Source organism: Pristis pectinata, chromosome 5 (genome assembly GCF_009764475.1).
Source record: "Pristis pectinata isolate sPriPec2 chromosome 5, sPriPec2.1.pri, whole genome shotgun sequence".
Lineage (NCBI taxonomy): Eukaryota > Metazoa > Chordata > Chondrichthyes > Rhinopristiformes > Pristidae > Pristis > Pristis pectinata.
The window spans coordinates 34,946,611-34,973,378 of record NC_067409.1 but is presented as its reverse complement, the minus strand read 5'-3'; the positions used below and the strand labels follow the sequence as shown (position 1 = coordinate 34,973,378).

The following is a 26,768-nucleotide window of genomic DNA, read 5'->3' as shown; positions in this document are numbered from 1 at the left end:
ATACAAGAGGATAGTTGGCATAGCTAACAGTGGTTCATATTCTTAAAACAATGCTCTTCATGGTATAACAACTGAATTTAGTATTTTAATCAGCAAAATTCAGTGAATACAAAGATTCAGCCAAATTACAATGACCAATACCTCACCAGCAGCTGCTGCACATTTAGTGTCTTTTGAAGCACTTCCCTGATAGTTAAAGTGGGCAGGAGCTACCAGAATTTGGTGTTTCCTCTTGAATGAACAACATTCAGTTCCATACAAATCCCAATTGCTCCAGGTTCTTGGTATCCAGCAGCATAGCTAGTCAGATCCTAATGTCAGTCACCAGTCATTAGTGAACTTGATCCCGATGTCAACAAAGCTTTTCTTTAGTGCAGCTGTATTATACTTTCCTGCCCCAATACACTCACTGATAGTGACCACCACTTGCTGAAACTTGACTCAGATGTATTACCACAGCTTGGCAAGCAGTCCTGGAGTTGAGTGACAGTTGCTGAGCAGCGTGTGGGCCTCAGCCTGATAATAGAAAACTATATAAACTGAAATGAAGAGATTAAAAATGTCACATTGGTATTGGAATTGGTTTACTATTGTCATGTGTACCGAGATGCAGTGAAAGATCTTTGTTTGTGTGCTATCCAGGCAGATCATGCCATACATAAGTACATTGAGGCAGTAAAAAGAAAACAGAATGCAGAATATAGTATAGCAGCTACAGAGAAAGTGCAGTGCAGGTAGACAAATAAAGTGCAAGGGTCATGACGAGGTAGGTTAGGAGATCAAGTATTCAACTTTAGCATATGAGAGCTCCATTCAAGAGTCAGATAACAGTGGCACAGAAAGGCAGGAATAAGACTGGGAAGGTGGCAGTATTAGAGGACTCTATCATTAGGGGGGGCTTTTAAGTATTTCTGTAGTCTCAAAAGAAACTTCAGGATGGTATGTTGCCTCTTTGGTGCAAGGATCAAGGATGTATTAGAGTAGCTGCAGAACATTCTGAAGGGGGAGGGTGAGGGTTGTGGTACATATTGGCACCAATGACATAGGTAGGAGAAGGAATGAGGTCCTGCAACAGAAGTTTAGGGAGCTAGGTAGCCATTTAAAGAGAGTGACATCAAAGGTTGTAATCTCTGGATTGCTTCTAGTGCCATGAACCAGTGAGTATAGGAATAGAAGGATAGGTCAAATGAATATGCGGATGAAAGGATAGTGCAGAGGATGGGCTTTAGGTTCCTGGATCACTAGGACCAGGTCTGGGGAAGATGGGACCTATACAAAAGGGACAGGTTGCATCTAAACTGGAAAGGGACTAACATCTCATCAGGGAGATTTGCTAGTGCTTTAGGGGTAGGTTTAAACTGAGTTGGCTGAGGAAAGGAGATCAGAGTAGATGCTCAGATGGGGAACTTCACTCACCTGGAGGAAAATAAAAATTGGTAAGGTCAATAAGGCAGAGCAGGAGGATAAATGCACGTGAAGGGAATTCAAAGCTAAATTGCATCTAATTAATGCAAGGAATCTAACTAGCAAGATAGATGAACTCAAAGCTTAATTAACATGTGGGACAACGATATTGTTGCCATCACTGAGACTTGGTTGAAAGATGGGCAGGACTGGTAACTCAGTATCCTGAGATACAGAATTTTAAGGCGAGACAGAGGTGGCAATGAATGCATTATTTCAGTATTGAGAGAAGATATCCGTGGTCTCCCCAAATTAGACCATATGGGTAGAGATTAGAAAAGGGATGTTATCACTTTACTTGGGGTGCCTTACAGACCATTTAACAGTCAACAGTAGCTAGAGGACAGATAGTATGTAGGCAAATAGCAAAGAGATAAGATAAAAATAGGGTTATCATACTGGGCAATTTCCCAAATATTAACATGGTTAAGAAAGCATATGGGATGCTGGTCTTCATTATTTGGGGCATTGAATACAGACATAGGGAGGATACGCTCCAACTTTATAAAACATTGATCGGATCTCAGCTGGAGTACTGCATGCAGTTCTAGTCACCACACTACAGGAAAGATGTGCACGTGCTGGAGAAGGCGCAGAGGAGGCTCACCAGGATGTTGCCTGGGATGGAGCGTTTCAGTTTTGAGGAGATACTGGAGAGGCCATGTCTGTTTTCCTTGGAGTGCAGGAGGTTAAGAGGGAACATGATTGAAGTATACAAAATTATGAGGGGTATAGATAGAGTAGACTACATGAATCTTCTCCCCTTATCAGAGGGGAATGAAACCAGAGGACATAAATTTGGGAGGGATCTAAGGGGGACTGTTTTCACTCAGAGAATGGTGAGTACCTGGAATCACCGAGGCATTGAAGGGTACGGGCCAAGTTCTGGAAGATTTGGTTAATGCTGATGGGTGCCCATTGATCGGCATGGATCTGACTGGCTGAAGGGCCTGCTTCCATGCTCTGTGACTCTGTGACCTTTGATATTACCATGTTAAGGTCTGAAGATGTTTCTTACACATACAACTCTGATGAACTGCAAATATCCCCATTTTTTCGTGGGTTTCTTCCGGGTGCTCTGGTTTCCTCTCACATTCCAAAGATGTATGGGTTAGGAAGTTGTGGGCATGCTATGTTGGCACCAGAAGTGTGGTGACACTTGTGGGCTTCCCTCCCCACCCCAGAACACGCTACACAAAAGATACATTTCACTGTGTGTTTCATTGTACATGTGACTAATAAAGATATCTTAAAACCTGTGAGGTAAAGGAGTGAATTCTTCATCCTGTTATCAATTTTTGCCTCAAAAATGAATATTGGCTTTGTTGCCTCCCCACGTCAAACATCTCTTTACTTAAAACTACAAAACAATAATTCTTGATTAGTGCATATTAAGCTGATCGATGAGATTTTTAATTTCAATAGATTCGTCCTTTCCCCACCCTCTCTGGAATGTAAAACTAATTAAGTTCTCTCTCCCAGTTCTGACAAAGGGTTTTCAACCTAAAACATCAACCGTTTCACTTTCCACAGATTCTGCCCGGCCCCCTAATGTTTCCAACATTTTCTGTTTTCTTAAATCTATTTAGTCCCTTTTCCCACTCTTACCCTGTGAGTTATTTCCAAGTGCTTTTCCAATTATCTTTTGAAAGCACTGATCAACTCTGTTTCCATCATTCTTACAGGAAATGAGCTCCAGATCACAACCAATCTCAGCATAAAAATGTTGTTTTTGGAATCCCTTCCCTCATGCTTCTCTTGTCCTTTTTTAAATCTGTGTTCTGAGTCCTCACATTTACAGCAAATGGAAATATGTTCCCCCCATTTATCCTAGCTTATGCTACTTGCACCCATCTTGTACACCATTATAAAATCTTCTCTCCCCCTTCATTGCTTAGGTTTCTCTAATCCAATCTTGTAACTGACATCCAATTCTGGAACCATTCTTGCAATTCCCTTCTGTACTCTCTCCAGATCCTTCACATTCTTCCTGAAACCATACAGTTAAGCAGTACAGAAACAGGTCCCTCGGCCCATCATGTCTGTGCCAGCCAGCAAGTCTCCATCCATTACTAATCCTATTTACCATCCCTTGATTCACAGCCTTCTATGCTTTGGCGATTCATGAACATAGAACAGTACAGCACAGGGCCAGGCCCTTCAGCCCACGATACATCTGCTGGCCATGATGCCAATTTAAACGACACATCCACCTTCACATGATCAATATCCCATTCAAGTGTTGTCTAGATAAGTTTCAAATGTTGGAAGAGTGCATCTCTCCACCACTCACCAAGCAGTGCATTCCAGGTTCCAACTGCACTCTGGGTCTGAAAATTCCAAATTCCATCCTATTCCCATTCTGATTTGCCTGTGGTCTCCTACATTGTTACCAATGAGGCCCAGTGCAAGCCTGAAGAACACCACCTCATCTTCCGTCTGGGTAAGGTGCAGCCTCTGGATTCTAGAGCAACAAATAATACACTGGAGGAACTCAGCAGGTCAAGCAGCACCTGTGGCAGGAAAGGAATTGTCAACATTTTGGGTTGAAACCCTGCATCAGGACTGAGAATGGAGAGGCAAGATGGCTCATATAAAGAGGAGAAGAGGACTGGTGAGAAAGGATTCTGGGATTGGTGGACTGAGGAGGGTTGTAAGATGGCAAGCAGGTAGTGCCAAGTATGGGAGGGGAGTAGGTGTGGCGTTGGGAGATAATCGCAGATTAATGACAGATGGAGGCAGATAGAGAGGAGGAGCAAGGTGGGGGGAGGGCAGTGTGATGATTGAAGACAGTTGCTGGAGGGAGATAAGCAGGAACACAAAGGGCTACCAGTGTTGGGCTCTGATAAGTAAAAAGTCTGAAAGTTAGTTAATTTTCTAATTGAATAATGTTTATTTTGTTCAGACAGATCCTTTTAAATATCACACACTTAAACGTTGCTCAGTTGTTGGAAATGCAGGAGTTCTAACAAACAGCAGCTGTGGAGCAGAAATAAATGAGGCTGACTTTGTATTCAGGTAAGAAGAGAAAGAATGAAAAAAGAAATACTTCCAATGTGTCTCAAAGCTGTTCACAGCCAAAGAAATATTTCTGGACTGTAGTCACTCATAATGGAGGAAATGTTGGAGCCAATCTGGTGTCTATACACTCCCATAAACTGTTATGTGATAAATCTTTCATAATCTGGTTTGGCAGAGTCAGAGTCAAACAGCATGGATGCAGGCCCTTTGCCCCAACAAGTCCATGCTGACCATCAACCACCCACTTACACTCATCATATTTTGTTCTCCCCAAATTTCCATCAACTTTCCCCCAGATGGTACTACTTGTGACTGAAGCTGCTAGAATCTGGAGCAAAGGTGAAGGGTCCAGATGAAAGGTCTCCACCTGAAGCGTCAACTGTCCATTTCCCTCCACAGATGCTGCCTGACCCGCTGAGCTCCACTAGCAATTTGTTTTTTTTCCACCACTTGTTTTGTTTGAGGGATAAATTTTGACTTGGAATCTTCAAAAAAAAGGTCGAACGGGATCACCTAGATCTCAATGGCTCACACGAGCCATTGGGAACGGCAGTAGTTTAAAGAGTCATTATTTGTTATGTTTACCTGAAAGAGCACTTAACAGTTTATCCAAAAGATTGTACCTCTTGCTCAGTTCTGTACTAGAGCATCAACTGGAATTTTTGTATTAAAGTCTCCAGAGTGGGACTTGCAATTAAAAGGAGAATGTGATGAATCCCTTGAAGGTTCTCATTCCAGGGAACAACTTACGTATCAAAGGATGATTGCTAGTTATAGGCAGAGCCGAGTTCCTAAACTTTAAAGCGGAAAAGACACCAGGTTCAAATGTATTCTTGTACTGAGCATCTCTAATAAATAGGTAGAAATGAATAAGCAGTTGCCCTCTGACCAGCTAAGCACTGGATAGAAAACTTATTGGGGCGAGGTTAAAGGGACTAATGTACTGAAAAACCATAGAAATATAGCAAAGAAAAATTTGGCATTGGTAATATCAATGCCGCAATTGTGGTTATGTCAATGAGAATTTGATATAGTGATATGTTGCTGCTAAATCTAATGGATCTAGGTGTTTCAGGAGACAGGTCTGGCAATCTATCCATTGCTTCTAATTCTGCACGGGAAATATGAAATACTTATGTCCTCAAAGTAGGACAAAAGTCCTAAAAAGCCATTCCTAAATGATAGCCAATAGCTATCTCAAGGTTAAAGCTACATGGATAATCCATTCCATTCGAACTAAATGATTGTTAACAAATCCCATGAAGTAAATAGTACATTAAGTAAAAAGTCATAGGCCTAGTGACAGGTTGATCTACCCACCATGTTCATGCCTCTCATCAAGTACCATTCTGTACTAATCCCATTTTCATCACTTGGCTTGCAGCTTTCTATGCCCTAGCATAGTACTCACCTAGATACTTCTTAAATGCTGTGAGGGCATCATCATCTTTTCAGGCAGTATGTTCCAGATTCCAACCATCTTCTAGGTGAAAAAAGTTCTTGCTCAATTCCCCTCTTAACTTCTTAGCTCTTACCTTAAACTTATACCCTCTAGTTTTATCCACCTCTGCCCTGGGGATTAATTTCTGACTGTCTATCCCATCTCTGCTCTTCATTCAGATCTCCCCTCATTCTCCTCCATACCAAGGAAAACAAACCCAGCCTACTATCCTAGTGAATCTCTTCTGTACCCTCGCACATTGTGATTCTCTGCTCCAATGATACACCTTGTTAAATAGGTATTGTTGCTTTGCAGTTAACAAAGTAAATAGCATATTTTATAGACCAGAAACTGGCTCACAATATCGTAAATGTATTCCAAGCAGAGTAACAGCATAATTGCAATATGAAGCATTGTAGTTTGCATCACTGACAGGGCCACAGATGCTTTACAAAGCAGCTATGATCTGATGCACACTCACCATGTGCAAGATGTACTGGTGAAACAATGCAATTTTTACACTAAGATGTGCTCCAGCATATGTGAAAGAGGAAATTAAAAGTGTTGACAAATTAATTTCTTAAATTTAGATCATAAGGAGACATGTCTTTGGTAGGGATTGTATAGTTGAGAGAATAAACCTGTGATATTGAAAAAAATAAACAAGAACAAACAGGAATTTATATAATGTGGAATTATAGCTCTGCAGGAAATGACATCACAAATTGTAAATGACCAGCTTTTAGGCTGATAAAAAGTTATGTTTTGTTTTATTCATTTAGTGCCTTTCATTAGTACTCATCAGTACAGTAGTGATTATGTTTTTATCACGTTCTATTAGTTGAAAAAATAATTTTTCTATAAATTTATTTGCAGATGCAATATTCCACCAATCATGGATTATAAGGATGACGTGGGAACTAAAACAGATATGGTGACATTAAACCCAAGTATTCTTAGACAGAGGTGATTATTTATACATATTTAAAATTAAACTAAAAGTAGATATATAGAGAAAGGAGCTATTAAAAATATTGAATGAGAAAAAATGGTTTGTGAAAAGAAGCAGGTGATGTATTTTTCAACAATGCATTTTCAACAATTTTATCAATTTTCTTTCACCCTTTACCTTCTGGGATTTTCCTCTTTTAGATTTGAGTACAAGAACTTCCACCCATTGTTTGAGCACCCCTCTGATCCTGATCTGTTTAGTTGAGTTTTACCTCATTGCCAGGCTGCTATGCATCAGGTTTCCTGTCTTTAAGAGTAAGTCAACATCGATAGGGTAGACCAGGCCATATTGCTGTTGCGGATTTCTGCCACATTGAAAGTGGTGGAAGGATTTTACAAAGAGACAGAGGAATGCAACTGGAATTTATGAACTTAATCTTCTCACCACCAAACTCTCCCTAAATTAATAATCTCTTTGAGCAAAGGATCAATCTTAAGTGGGTTTCAGGATACCCAGTTGTTTAATCATCATTATTAGCAGGTAACAGAAGCTAGTGCAAAATGGTTTACTTCAGTCCACCAGGATTGCATACTGGGAACTCAGAGAGGTCTGGTGCATGTTGATGGATGGTTGTTGCTGGCTGGACATTAGGAGCCTGTGGTGGGGAGGTTGCTGGAGGTGGCTGCTGGAGGTTGGCACTTTATTGGGGATTGGGCATGGACCATTTAGGGGAAGAAGTCAGGGACTAGGCTTTGGTGATGCGGGGTCCGGTGTGTGTGTGTGAGTGTGTGTGTGTGTGTGTGTGTGTGTGCGTGCGTGCGTGCGTGTGTGTGTGCGTGCGTGTGTGCGTGCGTGTGTGGGCGCAGTGGTGTGAAGATGCGTCGGGAAAAGGTTGGAGTTTAAGACTTGGGTCAAGCAGGGAATTTGGGGATTGATGAATGGGAAGGGGTCATTGGAAAAGAGGGGGAGCCCAAAGACAAGCAGATACGTAATGAGACTTATTCAATGGGATCTAACCCAGAGTAGTTTTGAGGTTTATTCTGAGAGTGACTAGTTAGAGTCACTCCTTGTTATGATGTGCACTAATTTACCTGGGAATGCTTTAAACATATTGTTGCATGGGGAATTACATCATTCTGTGTAAGTTTCACACCAACATAATGACTGGTGCACAACGATGATTTGCTGCTAGTGGAACTTACATGGCAACATTTCCCATGTGTCCCAATCTGTTCCAGAAATGCTCCCAATTGTATTCCATATTGGAGGAAAATAATTTTCAGTTGCATAGAACTGAAAGGGAGTGTCCAACTTTCGAGGTTGTAATGTTGCAGGACCATTTTATACCCCTTGGAGGCAAAAGCTCAACAGCAAAAACAAAATAACTGTCTAACAAGGTGAATGGCGAAAGCAGTTTTAAAAAAAAACTACAAAATGTGAAACTAGCATAGATTCTAGAAGAAATACAGCTGTACAAAACGTTGGTTAGATTGTGCTTGTAGTACTGTGTGTAGTTCTGGTTTCCACACTATAAGAAAGATGTGATTAAAGCTAGAGAAGGTGCAAAAGAAAGTTCACATGGATATTACCTGGACTGGAGGGCTCGAGCTATAAAGAGAGACTGGAAAGGCTGAGACTGTTTTCCCCAGAGCAAAGGAAGCTGAGGGGTGACGTTATAGAAATGTATAAAATTACGACTGGTGTAGGTAAGCTCTTTTTCACAGTCACAGTCTTTTTCCTAGGGTAAGGGAGTGTAAAACTAGAGGACATACTCTAGGTTTAAGGGAAGAGGGGGAAGGTTTAAAGGGGACCTGAGGGGCAAGTTTTTCACACAGTAGGTGGTGGGTATATGGAATGGGCTGCCAGAGGAGGTGATAGAGGCAGGTACAATTACAACATTTAAAAAAAAGATGTGGACAGTCACATGGATGGGAAAGGTTTAGAGGAATATGGGCCAAATGCAGGCAAATTGGTCTAGCTTAGACAGACATGTTTGTTTGAATGGATGAGTTGGGTCAAAGGGCCTGTTTCCATGCTGTTTAACCCTACGAATCTATGGGAATCTATGGGGAATATATGAATTTAATGAAGTGGATGCAGAGAAGATGTTTCCAGTTGTGGGGAAGAACATAATCAAAGGCCATCAGTAGCGGTCATCAGTAATTTCAGTCGAGAATTTAGATGAAGCTTCTTTACCTAGAGTTCAGAACTTCCCTATCACAGAGAGCGACTGGAATGAATAGTATTAAGCGAGAATGGATAAGTGTATTTAGGGAGAAAGGTAAGTGTGTTAAGGTGGACAGGATTAACCCCAGGTTATGGAGAGAGGCAAGAGAGTGCTGGTGCTGATGAGGTCCCAGAGGAATGGACAATAGCCAATGGTTGTTTAAGAAGAGCAATGGGGGGCAAACCAGGAAGTTATATGTCAGTGAGCCTTACATTAATGGTAGGGAAATTATTGGAGAACATTCATAGGGATAGGATTTACACATATCTGGAAAAGCATGGAATTACTGGGGATATCAGTATGGGTTTATTGGGGAGGGTGGGGAGGTCATGCCTTATAGACTTGTTTTTTTTGAGGAGATGACATAGATGATTGATGAGGGTAGGGCAGTGGATGCTGTCTACATAGACTCCAATAAAACATTTGACAAGGTCCTTCATGGTAGGCCTATGCAGAAGATTGAGGTACATGAGATCCATGGAGAATTAGTAGATTAGATTAAAAGTAGCTTGGCTACAGAAGACAGAGTTTAGTCGTGGAGGGGTGTTATTCTGACTGGAGGTCTGTGACCAGTGGTGTTCCACAGAGATCATTGCTGGGATGTCTATTGCTTGTGATTGAGTCATTCAGCATGGAAACAGGCCCTTCAGCCTAACCGGTCCATGCCGACCAAGATTCCCTTCGAAGCTAGTTTCATATGCCCACAGTTGGCCACATCCTTTTACCTGTGCAGTACCTTTTAAATATTGTTAATGTATATATTGCATAAAAGTGTAGTTGGGCTGATTAGTAAGTCTGCACATGCTACAAAATTTGGAGTTGTGGGTAGTGAAGAAGGTTGTCAAAGGATACTGCAGGACATAGATCAGTTGGAAATATGGACAGAGAAATGGCAAATGGAGTTTAATTCAGACAAATGTGAAGTGTTGAACCTTGGGAGGTCAAATATAAGGGGAAAATTTGGGAGGTCAAATGTTAAGAGGAAGGTATACAGTAAATCACAAGATCACAAGATAAGGGAGCAGAAGCAGGCCATTCGGCCCATCGAGTCTGCTCCAAGGAAAGGGAAATAGAAATGAGAAATGGGGAATTGGGGAAGAAGAAGAAAAAAAACTATCTAATCCCAATTTCCGGCCTTATCCCCATATCCCTTGATATCCTGACTATTTAGATATCTATCTATCTCCTCCTTGAACGCCCCCACTGATCTGGCCTCCACTGCTGTACGTGGCAAGGAGTTCCACAAATTCACCACCCTCTGGCTAAAGAAATTTTTCCTCATCTCTGTTTTGAAACTGTACCCTCTAATTCTAAGATTGTGCCCTCTGGTCCTGGACTCACCCACCAAGGGAAACAGCCTAGCCACATTTACTCTGTCCTTTCCTATCAATATTTTAAATGTCGCTATGAGGTCCCCTCTCATTCTTCTGTACTCCAGTGAGTACAGTCCAAGAGCCGACAAACGCTCATCATACGTAAGCCCTTTCATTCCTGGAATCATCCTCGTAAATCTCCTCTGAACCCTCTCCAACATCAACACATCCTTCCTAAGATGTGGGGCCCAAAACTGCACACAATGTTCCAAATGAGGCCTCACTAGTGCCCCGTAGAACCTCATCAACACTTCCTTACTTTTATACACTATACCTCTCGAAATGAATGCCAACATAGCATTTGCTTTCTTTACCACCGATCCGACCTGGTGGTTACCCTTTAAGGTATCCTGCACGAGTACCCCCAAGTCCCTTTGTACTTCCGTGCTTTGGATTTTCTCTCCTCCTAGATAATAATCTGCCCGCTTATTTCTGCTTCCAAAGTGTACAACTGCACATTTCCCTACATTGAATCTCATCTGTCATTTCCTTGCCCATTCTCCTAAACTGTCTAGGTCCCTCTGCAACCTTCCTATCTCTTCAATACTCCCTACTCCTCCCCCTATCTTGGTGTCATCCGCAAATTTAGCCACGAAACCATTTATTCCATCATCCAAATCGTTAATGTACAAGGTAAAAAGGAGTGGTCCCAACACCGACCCCTGCAGCACACCACTAGTAACCGGTAACCAACCAGAATGAGATCCTTTTATTTCCACTCTTTGCTTCCTGTCAACCAGCCAATGCTCCACCCATTCTGTTATCCTACCCGTAATTCCATGACCTCTCATCTTATTAATCAGTCTCTTGTGAGGCACCTTATCAAAGGCCTTTTGAAAGTCTAAATACACAACATCTACTGCCTCTCCCTTATCCACCTTACCTGTGATTTCTTCAAAAAACTCCAATAGGTTGGTCAGGCAGGATCTTCCCTTCACAAAACCATGTTGGCTAGGACCTATCTTGCCTTGCGCCTCTAGGTATTCCGTAACCCCGTCTTTGAGGATAGATTCCAATAACTTTCCCACCACTGATGTCAGACTAATAGGTCTGTAATTTCCTTTATGCTGCCTCCCACCTTTCTTATACAACGGAACTACATTTGCGACCCTCCAGTCCTCCGGAACCACGCCGGAATCTATCAATTTCTGGAAAATTATCGCCAATGCCTCCACTATCTCTAAAGCCACCTCCTTCAGAACCCGGGGATGCACCTCATCCAGTCCGGGAGACTTATCAGTCTTTAGCCCATTTAGTTTTCCTAGCACCTTCTCCCTAGTAATCTTAACTGAACTCAATTCCATTTCGTGAGACTCCTGACTAACTGGCACATTGCTGATGCCCTCCACGGTGAAGACCGATGCAAAATATTCATTCAATTCCTCTGCCATCTCTCTATCATCCATTATAATAGCTCCTGCACCGTTATCAATTGGTCCTATATCAACCCGTGTCTCTCTTTTACACCTTATGTATTTAAAAAAACTCTTAGTATCCTTTCGAATGTTATCCGCCAACTTCCTTTCATAATTCATCTTTTCTTTCCTAATGACCTTCTTAGTTTCTCTCTGCAGGTTTTTAAAAGCTTCCCAGTCTTCTGTTTTCCCACTAATTTTTGCTTCTTTGTACGCCGCCCCTTTTGCTTTTATTTTAGCCTTCACCTCTCTCGTTATTCACATTTGTGCCTTTTTTCCATTAAAAACCTTCTTTTTTCTTGGAATATATCTATCCTGCAATTTCCTTATTTCCTGTAGAAATTCCTTCCATTTCTCCTCTGCCATCCCTCCAGCCAGCTTACTCTTCCAATCAATTAGGGTCAACTCTTCTCTCATACCATTGTAATTTCCTTTGTTCCACTGAAATATCAATACACCAGTTATCAGTTTCTCCTTCTCAAACTTGAAACTGAACTCAATCATATTGTGATCACTGGTTCCCAGTGGTTCCTTTACCTTTAATTCCCTAATCACCTCCGGTTCATTACACAGCACCCAATCCAAAACAGCCGATCCCCTGGTGGGCTCTTCAACAAGTTGCTCTAGAAAACGTCCCTTAGATATTCCACAAACTCCCTCTCCTGAGTACTACCGCCATTCTGGATTTCCCAGTCCACCTTCATGTTAAAATCCCCCATAATTATCTTCACATTGTCACTCTGGCATGCTTTTTCTATCTCAAACTGCAACTTATCGTCCACTTGCTGACTGCTATTAGGGGGCCTATATATGACTGCTACTATTGTCCTTTTACCCTTGCTATTCCTTAGCTCCACCCACAAGGATTCCACCTCCTCTGACCCAATATCCTTCCTTTCTATCGATTTTATATCACTACTAACCATCATGGCCACACCTCCCCCTCTGCCTACCCGCCTATCCTTTCTATACACTGTGTACCCTTGGACATTCAGTTCCCAATCGCATCCATCATAAAGCCATGACTCGATGATTGCCACAATGTCGTATTTATTAACCTGTAGTTGTGCCACTACGTCATCTACTTTATTCCTAATGCTACGTGCATTTAAATATAGTACGTTTAGTCCGGTATCTGCTATTAATTTTGTTGTACTTCTATCGTTCAGCAGATTATCCCGGCTTTCCACCTGTCTATCCTTCTTACCATCTTCACTACATACCTCCTTAGACATGTTCCTATATACCTCATCCCCTATCCTAATATTCTGTATCCTAACATCCTGACTTGTTGTACTTCTATTATTCGGCAAATTATCCTGACTTCTCACCTGCCTGTCCTTCTTGCCATCCTCATTGGACTTGTTTCTATAAACTCCCTCCTTTACCTTAGCATCTTGTAACCTAACATCCTGGTTTCCATCCCCCTGCCAGATCAGTTTAAACCCTCCCCTACAACTAAATCAAACATTCCCGCCAAGATATTGGAACCTCTGGAGTTTAGGTGCAACCCATCCTTAGCGAATAGGTCATGCCTCCCCCAAAAAAGCTCCCAATTATCCAAAAATCTGAAGCCCTGCCCCCTGCACCAGTCACTCAGCCACGCATTCATCTGCCAGAGCTTTCTATTCTTCCTATCATTGACACGTGGCACAGGTAGTAATTTTTAGTAAATTTAAGGTAGTAATAAGAGATTACTACCCTTGAGGTCCTACTTCTCAACCTTCTCCCCAATGCCTTGTATTCCTCCTTCAGGACCTCTTCTCTTTTTCTACCTATGTCATTGGTACCTACATGTACCAAGACTTCTGGCTGCTCACCCTCTCCCCTCAGAATATTCTGGACCCGGTCCGTCATATCCCATACCCTGGCACCAGGGAGGCAACACACCATCCGAGACTCATTGTCGCTATTGCAGAATCTGCTATCCGTACCTCTTACTATAGAATCCCCAATAACCACTGCATTTCGCTTCCTCCGCTGGACCACAGTTCCAGGCACGGTGCCAAGGTCCCAGTTGCTGAGGTCTTCCTCTATCAGGTCATCCTCTCCAACCGAATCTAAAATGAGATATCGGTTTTTGAGGGGGACCGCCACAGAGGTGCTGTCTACAAAATCTTTATAACTCCTATCTGTTTCCTGCTCGCTCTCCCTAACCAACCGAAGGTCATCGAGCTGCAGCTCCAGACTCTCAATCCGTTCCTTGAGGAGCCGCATCTCGGTGCACTTTGCGCAGATGTAGTTATCGGGGAGTCTGGTAGTCTCCCAGGGTCCCCACATCTGACACTCCAAACATAAGACCAACCCTAGATGCATCTTGCTGAATACCGCTGAGTTCAACAAATAAACTAATAACTTACCCCCTCTCTATTAGTCTCGAAAATGACAGGAACTGTGGGAGCATTGATGTACAGAGGGATCTTGGGGTAAAAGCGCATACCTCCCTGCAAGTGGCAGCACAAGTACATAGGGTAGTAATAAGGGTGTGCAGCATACTTGGGGCATTGAATATAAACGTTGAGAAATCCCATTGCAGTTGTATAAAACTTTGGTTAAGCTACATTTGGAGTATTGTGTGTAGTTCTGGTCACCGCATTACAGGAAGGCTTTGGAGAGGGTGCAGAAGAGGTTCACCAGGATGTTGCTTGGATTAGAGAGTATTAGCCATAAGAAGAGGATGGACAATCTTGTACTGTTTCCTCTGGAGCATCGGAGGCTGAGATGCAACCAGTATCTAAATTCTGAGTGGCATAGATAGGGTTGATTGGCAGAGACTTTTTCTCAGGGTGGAAATGTCAAATACTAGAGGCCATAGATTTAAGGTGAGTGGGGGAATGTTTAAAAGAGGCAAGTTTTTATTTTGCACAGACAGTGGAACATGCTGCTGGGGGAGGTGATAGAAGCAGATACAATAGCAGTGATTAAGAGGCATTTAGACAGGCACATGAACAGGCAGGGAATGGAGGGATAAAGACCATATGCAGGCAGTTGGGATTTGTTTAAATTGATACCATGCTTAAATGTTGGCATAGACACTGTGGGCCAAAGGGCCTGTTCCTGAGCTGCACTGTTCTGTGTTCTAGATGAGGAGGGAAATAGAGGGTGATGCTGATGGATTTAGGTGAAGAAAGATGATGTGAGGCTTGAGTAGAGCATAAATACCAGCATGAACTGATTGGACCAAATAGCTTGTTTTTGCACTTACAGTTTATGCAATCTTAAAGAGGCCATCCTTTATTTTGAAACTATGTCCGGAAGTCTAGACAAACTGCTGGTGGAACTCAGCAGGTCAAGCAGCATCTGTGGAGGCAACGGGATGATTGACCATTCCTACAAATTGACCGAGTTAACATATCATTGCATGCTGTGCCTGGCAATGGGGTCAGAACTCAGGAAGGTCGGGTGCATGTTGATGGATGGTTGTTACTGGCTGGACATTAGGAGCCTGTGGTGGGGAGGTTGCTGGCAGTGGCTGCTGGAGATTGGCACTTTATTGGGGATTGGGCATGGACCATTTAGGGGAAGAAGTCAGGGACTAGGCTTTGGTGATGCGGGGTCCGGTGTGTGTGTGTGTGTGTGTGTGTGTGTGTGTGTGTGTGTGTGTGTGTGTGTGTGTGTGTGTGTGTGTGTGTGTGTGTGTGTGTGTGTGTGTGTGTGTGTGTGTGCGTGCGCGCGTGTGTGTGTGTGCGCGCACGCGTGGGCGCAGTGGTGTGAAGGTGCGTCGGGAAAAGGTTGGAGTTTAAGACTTGGGTCAAGCAGGGAACTTGGAGATTGATGAATGGGAAGGGGTCATTGGAAAAGAGGGGGATCCCAAAGACAAGCAGATACATAAGAGACTTAATCAATGGGATCTAACCCAGAGTAGTTTTGAGGTTTATTCTGAGAGTGACTAGTTAGTCACTCCTTGTTACGATGTGCACTAATTTACCTGGGAATGCTTTAAACATATTGTTGCATGGGGAATTACATCATTCTGTGTAAGTTTCACACCAACATAATGACTGGTGCACAACGATGATTTGCTGCTAGTGGAACTTACATGGCAACATTTCCCATGTGTCCCAATCTGTTCCAGAAATGCTCCCAATTGTATTCCATATTGGAGGAAAATAATTTTCAGTTGCATAGAACTGAAAGGGAGTGTCCAACTTTCGAGGTTATAATGTTGCAGGACCATTTTATACCCCTTGGAGGCAAAAGCTCAACAGCAAAAACAAAATAACTGTCTAACGAGGTGAATGACGAAAGCAGTTTTAAAAAAAACTACAAAATGTGAAACTAGCATAGATTCTAGAAGAAATACAGCTGTACAAAACGTTGGTTAGATTGTGCTTGTAGTACTGTGTGTAGTTCTGGTTTCCACACTATAAGAAAGATGTGATTAAAGCTAGAGAAGGTGCAAAAGAAAGTTCACATGGATATTACCTGGACTGGAGGACTTGAGCTATAAAGAGAGATTGGAAAGGCTGAGACTGTTTTCCCCAGAGCAAAGGAAGCTGAGGGGTGACCTTATAGAAATGTATAAAATTACGAATGGCGTAGATAAGCTCTTTTTCACAGTCACAGTCTTTTTCCTAGTGTAAGGGAGTGTAAAACTAGAGGACATACTCTAGGTTTAAGGGAAGAGGGGGAAGGTTTAAAGGGGACCTGAGGGGCAAGTTTTTCACACAGTAGGTGGTGGGTATATGGAATGGGCTGCCAGAGGAGGTGATAGAGGCAGATACAATTACAACTTAAAAAAAACATGTGGGCAGTTACATGGATAGGAAAGGTTTAGAGGAATATGGGCCAAATGCAGGCAAATTGGTCTAGCTTAGACAGACATGTTTGTTTGAATGGATGAGTTGGGTCAAAGGGCCTGTTTCCATGCTGTTTAACCCTATGAATCTATGAAAATACAAATAACAGCATAAAGTGATATAACAAATAATGGGTCCTACAAAAAGGAAACTATGAATAAAAAGTGTCAACAAATGTCATTATAATTACGTTAGGAAAAAGAGGGTTACTTGGATCAATGTGGGTCACCTGAAAAAGTAGTGAATGGTAAGATTATTGTGGAAATGACTTCCATGGCGTATGATTACTTTGTTCCAGTATTTACAGTAAGGAAAGAGAATGGCATCCTTAACTTTTGAAGGAAACTAATGTTAAATCGGTGATAGGGATTAGCAGAACAAAATAACAATTTTGTTATTCATGCAGTGACAAATGCTGGGATCAGACAGATGCCATTCCAAGTAATAGAAATGTTTAAGAGGCATTTGGACAGGCACATGAATACGTAGGGAATGAAGGAATACAGACCATGTGCATGCAGGTGGGAAAAGTTTCAACTGGCATCATGGTCAGCACAGACGCTGTGGGCTGAAGGGCCTGTTCATGTACTGTATTTTATGTTTTAAAGGAGGTAGCTAAGAAAATTACAGATGCTCTAATTATTATTCTCTTAACTCAGGAGCCATTCCTTTAGATTGGAAAATTACCATTTGTAAAATGTGGAAGAGGAAAAACGGTATTTTACATCCGTTTATTCAATGTCTGTTAGAGGACAAATTAAGGACTGCCCACGATGATAGTTTTCAGTTGATCTTTGATATATGTTAAAGGGTCATTCATGTCTGATGAGGCGTGGCTAGAGTAACAGGCAGGGGAATGTCCATGGTCTTCCAGAGGGCACTCAATGAAATCCCTCACAATAGATCATTAGCTAAAGTTGGTGCTCATTCACCTAGCTAGGAAGTTGGCTGAGCGGCAGGAGACAGAGGGTAAGGAAATGAATAAGTACTCAAGTTGACAGTGGTATCCTGCAAGGACCTGTGTTGGGGCCATAAATACTGTATTTACAAATGATTATGGAATGTATCCAAGTTTGCTGATGTCTTGAAGATAGGAATCATTGGAAATATTAAATTACAAAGAGACATTGGAATGGGGAAAAACTGGGAAAATGTAAGCAAAATTGAATGGGATTTAAAGAAGCTTCTGATTTTGGTAAAGATACAATTCTGCTGCTGCGGACGATGATAGTGCCACACATTCTGACAAAGTATATCTTTGCTATGAGGATGGAACTTTGTCTCCACAGAGCTGTGTGGTGGTAACTCTTTCTGATATTGTCAAGGGCAGAAGATCACTTCAAAGAGGAGTTAGAGCAGCTGGGAATGTGCTACATTGCTGTGGGTTTGAAATCATTTTGGGTGAGGAAGGTAGATATCTTTCCCTAACGGGCATTAGTAAAGCAGATGGATTTATCAATACCAGCCTACTGACATTAGCTAATAATCAAAACAGAAATTGTAAGAAACACTCAACAGGCCAGGCCCCGTCTGTGGAGGAGAAACAGTATTAACATTTCAGGTCGAAGACCCTCGATCAGAACTGGAAAAGTGAGAAAGCTGTTCCTCTCTCCACAGATACTGCCTCGTCTACTGAATATTTGCAATGCTTTCTGTTTTTGTTTCAGATTTCCAACATCTACAGTTTTTTTTTATTATTTTCAAATACCAGTGTTAACTTTGTATGCATGTTAATTAACTAAATTTAAGTTAGGCTGATGTGGGGATCCTAGCTAACATCTTGGAATCATTAGTCCAGATTCCTGAATTCACTAGTCCAGTAACAAGAAGTCACACAAATTAGTAGATTCCAATATTATTTTTGCCAAGTTTGAATCCCGTTCTGAAGCTGTGGGTGAACCAGCTAGCATTATCAACCTATACCGTGGCCTGTATTGAGAACACCCAATGTAGTTAGCCCCAACCCGCCTCTGCAATTCCTTCAGGTTCTGCTGACAGTTGAAGTTACTGTGGAAGGCTGATAGAATTCGTATAAATAAGATTATTTATCTTACAGATATCAAAATCTGAATTCAAGGCGAAAGCCATTTATGGACCATGTATCCGTCTATGAAAATGCATTGATCCTGCTGCCTGCATTTTCTTATTCGTACGATACTTCAAATTCATTCAAAGTTTCCTTCACCCTGCAAGACTTCGGAGCAAAACAACAGGCAATATTTTTAAATCTATCGTACATGAAATCTGTTTCTCAGTTCTGGATAGATAATGGTATAAACGAGAATCGTCTTTCTAGTGGTTTCCTAATATTAAGTGCAGCATTGGAGATGTGCGATGAAGTTCAGTTATATGGGTTCTGGCCCTTCTCCAAAGACATGCACGGAAATCAGTTCTTCCATCATTACTATGATAACATCTTGCCAAAGAAAGTTCACTCATTTGCTAATGAATTTTACAAACTGCTGCTGCTTCACGTGAAAGGGATTGTGAAAGTGCAAGCTGAACAATGTGAGAAATCTAGGAATTCTCCAGGAATTTTTCTTTAAGAGAACATAAAACGGATACAACTCACACACTGGTGTGTACGTTGGTTGGTCTTCCCAAACTGTGAGTGATATAAACATAAGAAATAAAAGCAGGACAAAGCCATTCAACCCTGATGCCCAATCTCCACTTTCTTGTAGTAATCCAATATGTCATGATTCTCTTAACATCCAAAAATCTTTGATCTCTTGCTTGAATATACCCAGTGAGCAGACGTGAGTAGTGGCCACAATGAGCACACCACGCTTCCTTGGATGTTGAACTTCCTGCCCATTCATATGTTGGTGCTGGTCCTTACTCCACCATCCCTGGCATCAGACCCAGTCACTAGAGCTTTCTAATGTCAGACTCAGTCCAGTCCCACTCTCACACTCCTGAATTAACCCACTCCCCGCCCTCCAGTATTGACCCCTGAATCTTTCGGCGGCCTCAATGGGTGGGAACTGCACCATCAATGGCCAGAACTGTAGAAAGTAGCTCGGACACCTGCTGTCTCTTTATCAGAAGAGCCATAGGAGTACCCTGTGAAAGAAAACGTTGTCTGTGGGGATAGAGGGACAGGGTTTAGGGAGAGGGATTGGGGTGGGATTGAGGGATGTTGGGAAGCAGGGAAGGATGTGGTAGGAAAGGTCTGAGCGTAGAAGAGAGGGATGGGTGGAAAGGGTTGGGGAGGAGATGGGATGAGGGGGTAGCGGGCTTAGGAGAGAACGGTGGAAGTGTGGGGAAGGGGGAGAGGAAGAGTTGGGGTGGGAGAGAGGCAGATTGATGGGTAGATGTGATGAGCAAAACCAGGATGGGCTGAAGGGAGGAAACAAATGTGGTGAGAGAGGGCCAAAGGGAAGAGGTGGTAGTAAGTGAAGGTAAGAGAGCTGGAGGGAAAGAGACAAAAGGGAGGGAAAGGATTAGAGACACTCCTCCCTTTCTCCCCTCACTTCCTCCAGACCCCCTTATCCCTCACCCACCCACTCTCTATCACTCTCCCCCAGCCCTCTCTCATTCTCCCCGCTCCTTCTCTCTCTCCTCGTCTTTCTGGGCATGTGAGAAAGTTACAGGACTAGAGGGAAATAAGGAAGGAGAATGGGCCTGGTAGAATTAGTCTTCTGAGGGCTAGTATGGGCCCAATGAGCTAAATGGCCTCCTGTCATTATTAAAAAAGATCCCTGTGCAGATCAGCATTCACTAACTTCTCACCATTAAAAATAATTTAATTTTGGCCTTGTTTGAACTTCCTGTCATATCTGGTCCAAGGGAACCCATGGCCCTTGTGACATTCTTCTCTGAATCAGTGAAATAGTCAAGAACTCTTTCTTTCCCCAAAATTGAAGTCCCCAAAAGTGTGGAAGCAGCTCCCACACTAGATTTTACAGGACATGATGGAGTTTCTTTCAGGATGAGTATAGTGAGGGAACACATGGTACAATCAGACTATTTGACTGATTCAGGAAAATTAATCTAAACCCATAAGGTTTCTGAAGGTTTGGAGGTGATTTAATTAGGATGTACACCTTTATAAAAAGGACTGACAAGGTTGATGCTGAGCATCTGTTTCCACAGGCTGGGGAATCTAGAACTAAGATAAGACGTCGGCAACTTAGAGTGGAAGGAAGGAGAAACTTCTTAACTCAGAGGGTTGTAAACCATTGGAGCCCTCTAACCCTGGGGACCATGAGTACACAGGCAGCATGTGGAGAAACTTGGAAATAAAGAAAACAAGTTAGTTTTAAGTTACAGGGAGGTTGGGGGAGGGAGGGATAAGGAAAAGTAAAGACACGAGAGACTGCAGATGCTGCAATCTGGAGCAATAAAACCATCTGCTGGAGAAGCTCAGTGGGTTGAGCAGCATCTGTGGGAGGAATCGAATGGTCGATGTTTTGGGTCAAATCCCAGCATCAGGACTAAGCGTGGAGAGGGGAGATGGCCAGTATAAAGAGGGGAGGGGGAGTGGTGAGACAGGGGCTAGAAGTGATTGATGGACTGAGGGGGAGGGGAGGTGATGAAGGATGACAGGCAGATCAAACCAGGTAGGGGAGGGGGAGCGGTGGAGTTGGGAGACAGAAGCAAATGGATGATAGAAGGAGGTAGACAAAAGGAGGAAGATGGAGGCAGGAGGAGGCAGAGGAGGGTGAAGGTGGAGACAGCTGCTGGAGGGTGATAAGCAGGAACACAAAGCCAACAAGTGCTGGAATCTGATAAGGAAGGTAATGATGGTAAAGAGAATAGAGTCAGGATTAATAAAGTCATTTGGCTGGTAGATTAATCTCCCTGTAATATATTTGCTCATCTCCAATATATTTCAATTTAGAAAATAGTTTGTCCAGATTCCTTCTACTGAAATGCATGACCTCACACTTTCCTACATTGAACTCCATCTGCTAAGTTTCCAACGACTCACTCATCCTATCTATATCTTGCAGCAAAGTCCAAATATCCATATCACAATTTGCTGTCCTGCTTTCCAATAGTTTCAGCAGAGAATAGGCACAGGTGCAACATCCATTTTGGCCTCATCTGCAAAGGAAACTTCATTCTTCCTTTTGTCTTATGAACGGAATATGGATCTGGACCATGTTATGGACTTTAAGCACAGAAACAGGCCCTTCAGTCCACAATGTCTGTGATGATCATGAGGCCAACTAAAACTAATCCCATCTGCCTGCACAAGGTCTATATCCCTCCAATCCCTGCCTGTTCATGTCCTGCCTAAATGCCTCTTGTTATCTCGATATTGCTTTCATATCTGCTTCTACCACCTCTCCAGCCAGCATATTCCAGGTAAGGAGCACTCTCTGTAAAAAAAAAACTTGCCTTGCAGATCTACTTCACACATTCACCCTCTCACCTTCAGTCTATACCGTCTTGTATTTGACACTTCCGCCATGGGAATAAGACTCTATCTATTCTACCTGTACCTCTCATAATTTTGTATATTTCTATCAGGTCGCCCGTCAGCCTCCGATACTCCAGAGAAAACAATACACGTTTGTCCAACCTCTCTATATAGCTACTACTTTCTAGTCCAAGCAACGTCCTTATGAACTTCTTCTGCACCCTCTCCAAAGCCTCTACGTCCTTCCTTATAATGTGGTGACCAGAACTGCGCACAATACTCCAAATGTGGCCTAACCAAAGTTTTATACAGCGGCAACATGACTTCCCAACTTTTATACTCATTGCCCTGATCGGTAAAGGCAAGTATGCTGTATGCCTGCTTTATCACCCTATCCACACATGTTGCCACTTTCAGGGAGCTATGGACTTGCACCCTAAGTTCCCTCCATACATAAGTGCTCCAAAGGGTCCTGCCATTTACTGGATAAAATTGGGTTAAAGTAATAAATGTTCATACGACTATACTCAGGTTCTTAAAAGCATTTTGGTGTTTACTAATAAAGTGTAAAGAACAGTAATTTTCAAAGATTGATGATTTAAAAGATGCTCATTTATTGTTCTTCTGATCTCTGCATCCTTTGTGGCTGGAACAGTACACAGACCTCCAACTCTGGCCTAACTAATATTATATACAGTTCAATCATAACCTCCCCATTGCTTTTCAATAAAGACAATTATCCCATATATCATCTACATTTGCCTATCATCAGGGATCTGTGGACACGCGCTCCAACTCTCCTCTTCTACACTCCATACTGCAGTTCCCCTGTCCTCCACTGGAGGGCAACGTTGGATCCCTTGCTTGCCAAAAGGATCTCTGTGATATGGGGACAAAGTTTACCAATAACCAGCCCAGCATTCTTTTCTCCTATTACTTTTCAGGACATCCCACTTCACTTTTCAGCAGATACTTTTAAAGTGTAGCAACTGTTGTAACAGATGAAACTAGCAGACTTGGATAAATGGTGCACAACAAACAATGGTGAAAACACATCTGCTCCATGGGATGTTTTCCTTCAGCCTCCCTCAGTGAGTAACAAACCACCTGCTCCCTTACCCACACACAGCTGTAGTGGCAGTTTGGTCCCCAAAGCCCCTTACTGAACAGCGAGGCACCGGATTGTGTGTAGATCCTTCCTGCTGAAATACAAATCCCACCCTGAGAAATGCTTTGAAAGAGACCGCAGATGCTGGAATCTAGATGAAAAACACTGTGATACTGGAGGAACTCAGCAGGCCAGACAGAGTCCGTGGAGAAAAGCAGGCGGTCAACGTTTCAGGTCAGGACCCTTCTTCAGGACTGAGGATAGGAAAAAAGCCCACTATATAGGAGGGAAAAGCAGAGCAGTGATAGGTGGACAAAAGAGGGGAGGCAGGATGGGCACAAGATGGTGATAGGTAGGTGCAGGTAAGAGATAGTGATAGGTGTGGGGAGGAGGGGAGAGCAGATCTTTGAAACGCTGAATGTATCTGCCAATTAAATTATCTCAATTAATGCAAATACAACGGAAATTACCTAATGTTTACCTATTTTCCTCAAAGCTGCATTTCCCCAGTAAATAGCTAAACCTGCAGAGTCTAACCTAATGCATCGTCAATGCCCAGGTTTCTCTGCAAAACTGCTAGAACCTCCCAGGAAATTTGGAAATTTCATGTTCACAATTCAGAACATCAATCTGACCCTCCCTGCAAAAAGGTCTCAATTTTCTAAATGCATTTAATAAGGTGCCGGACAACATCATTGGAATTAATAAATTGCCAAAGATTGATGACTGGTTAGGAGAGTTTAGGTACTGCAGATCTGCTTTTGGGCTGTGCAAACCTGCTTAATGGCTCTATCTGCTCTACTAGTTACAACCTCATGAAAGATAATTTATCATTTTTGTAAAATTGTATTGACAAAATCAATCATGTAGTAATTTTTAATTATCCCTTGACCATTTCCTTTTTGGATTCCTTTTTCACTCCATTAACTAATATCATTTAAATGTACACTGATTACTCCTAAATCTAGGAAGTTGTGGGCATGCTACGTTGGTGCCGGAAGCGTGGCGACACTTGCGGACTGCCCCCAGAACACTCTTTGCAAAAGATGTATTTCACTGTGTGTTTCAATGTACATGTGACTAATAAAGATATCTTATCTTATTATCTTTAACACCTCTCTCATTCCGGACTGTGACTTTGGTTTGTTGATCATTCAGTACAAAATAACAAATTGTCTTTAATTAATTAGGTAAGATCTTTATTAGTCACATGTACATTGAAACACACAGTGAAATACATATTTTGCGTAGTGATTTTTTTGGGGGGCAGCCCGCAAGTGTCGCCATGCTTCCGGCACCAACATAGCACGCCCATAACTTCCTAACCCGTACGTCTTTGGAATGTGGGAGGAAACCGGAGCACCCGGAGGAAACCCACACAGACACGGGGAGAATGTACAAACTCCTTACAGACAATGGCCGGATTTGAACCCGGGTCGCTGGCGCTGTAAAGCATTATGCTAACCACTATGCTACCGTGCCTGTTACCGGGAAGATGAAGACAATCTCCCGCATCCCTTGCCATAAGTGTTGTCAGTCATTCTGTTCCCTGTTCATTGACTGATGCTGAAAAATTATAGTTTACAATCTTTGATGTCATATATTCTTCCAATACCAAGACCACCTCCTTGCACATTTATAGCACAACTGGTCTCCCTCCCTTTCTTCTGTTTCATCCATCCACCTATGTATGCTCTTGTTACTTCCAGATACAAGTATTCCAACATCTTCTATGCTACCTCTGTGCTGTTCAAAAGTTTAAAAACAAGGTATCTAAAGTGAGGACCTCCCTTTGTAATTATAATCTTTTCAGCTGAGGTCAACATTCAGCTGACTGGGCTAGAGCTGTTTGAGTGAATAAAAAGGGAGAGAGAATCTGCAGTAGATTTCAGAGTGGGGGGGGGTTGGTGGTTGAGAAAAAGTAACAGGTGAGTATTTATACCTTGGAGACACAAGAGACTGCAGCTGCTGGAATCTGGAGCAAGGAAACAAACAGCAGCTCAGACAGCATCTGCAGTATCCCCTCCTCACCCGGATTCACCTATCGCTTGCCAGCTCCTGCCTCACCCCTCCCCCTCACCTCTTTCCACCAGCTATCTCCCCCTACACTCTCAGTCCTGATGCAGGGCCTCGACACCAAACGTCAACTATTCCCTTGCCACCACAGATGCTGCCTGACCTGTTGAATTCCTCCAGCAGCTTTTTTTTTGCTCTGGTATTTTTGCCTTTCTTTACTGATATCATTTTCTAGGCAAAAGTTAGGTCTTCAGATTGTGCGTGGCAGTTCCCTAGTGTAGTTACGTACTCTCTTTAATTTAGAGTAACTCGAGGGTAATCCATGGCAGGAGAAGTCAGCCCTGTGGTGCGTTCCTCCCACACATCATGGGAAATTGGGGGTACTGTGTGTTCCTGCTGCCAAGTGTACAGGAAGTATCCAGCTGTAGGTCCTGACTGACTGACTGTGTTGTGCAGCTGGAGATGTGAATGGATTCACTACGGACCATCTGTGACGCAAAGAACATTACATTTAGCACATTTAGTGAACCATTCACCCTAAAATTATTTGCTGCACAGGCAGAAAAATGATGAGGCTCCACCAGGTGGAGCAGTGGGTGCTGGAGTGCCCTGTGGCTAACGTTCCCCACCCCCCTCCCTCCCTCCCCCATACAGATAACAGTAAAAGTCTATTAATCTGACATGCTTGGGTATTGGTGCTGGTCTGGCAGATTTTCTGGACTACTGCAATGTTCTTCCAGTTAACACTTTCAATTCATTTCTTTTCAGATGTTATAGAACAGCAATTTTTAACATTTTTCAAGTGTGTATGGGAATCAGCACTCTGGGGAAAGAGAGCTGACAGAGAGCCATTGTGGACAGAGTGAGGGAAACAGACAGGTGTTTCTGCCATCTGCCTATCACCCCCCTCACCTGGATCCACCTATTAATTGCTTCACCCCTTCCCCTCCACCTTTTCTTTATACTGGCTATCTCCCCTCTGACTTTCCAGTCCAGCTGAAGGGTCATGACCCGAAACATCAACTGTGCATTTTCCTTCATAGATGGTTCCTGCATAAGGCAGAAAGTGGTGGGGAGGGGAAGGTGTGGCTGGTGGTGGGATTTCGTTGCAACTGGCAGAAATGATGAAGCACTGGATGGGGAGGTTAGTTGGGTGAAAGGTGAGGACTAGGGGATCTCCATTCTGTTTGGAGGGAGGGGTAAGAGCAGAAGTCTGAGAAATGGAAGAGAGGGCTCCATCAACCACAGCAGAAGGGAAGCCACATTTCCTGAAGGAGGACATCTTAGAGGTCCTGTAATGGAAGGCCTCTTCTTGAGAGCAGATGGCGTGGCGATGAAGGAGCTCAGAAAAAGGAATAGTATCCTTATAGGAGACAAGGTAGGAAGAGGTGCAATCTAGGTAGTATATGTCTGTGGATAGTTTGTCTCGAGATGGAGACAGATATTTGGAAAAGGGAGAAAAGTGTCAAAAATCCAAGTGAATTTGAGGGCGTGGTGAAAGTTAGTAGTGAAGCTGATAAAATTGACGAGTTCTGCACAGGTGCAGGAAGCAACACCAATGCAGTCATCAATGCAATGGTG

The 26,768-nt window shown here is 42.8% G+C and overlaps 1 protein-coding gene across 1 annotated transcript in view; it reads left to right on the top strand.

The window, feature by feature from the left end:
• Window positions 1-19,238, top strand: part of LOC127570528 (alpha-2,8-sialyltransferase 8F-like) — a 50,555-nt gene extending 31,317 nt beyond the window's left edge. The window contains exons 5-7 of the mRNA XM_052016181.1: window positions 4,370-4,482; window positions 6,803-6,892; window positions 18,749-19,238. Coding sequence (XP_051872141.1) covers window positions 4,370-4,482; window positions 6,803-6,892; window positions 18,749-19,238 — 693 coding nt within the window. The remainder of the gene's footprint in view (window positions 1-4,369; window positions 4,483-6,802; window positions 6,893-18,748) is intronic.
• The last annotated feature ends 7,530 nt before the right edge of the window (window positions 19,239-26,768 follow it).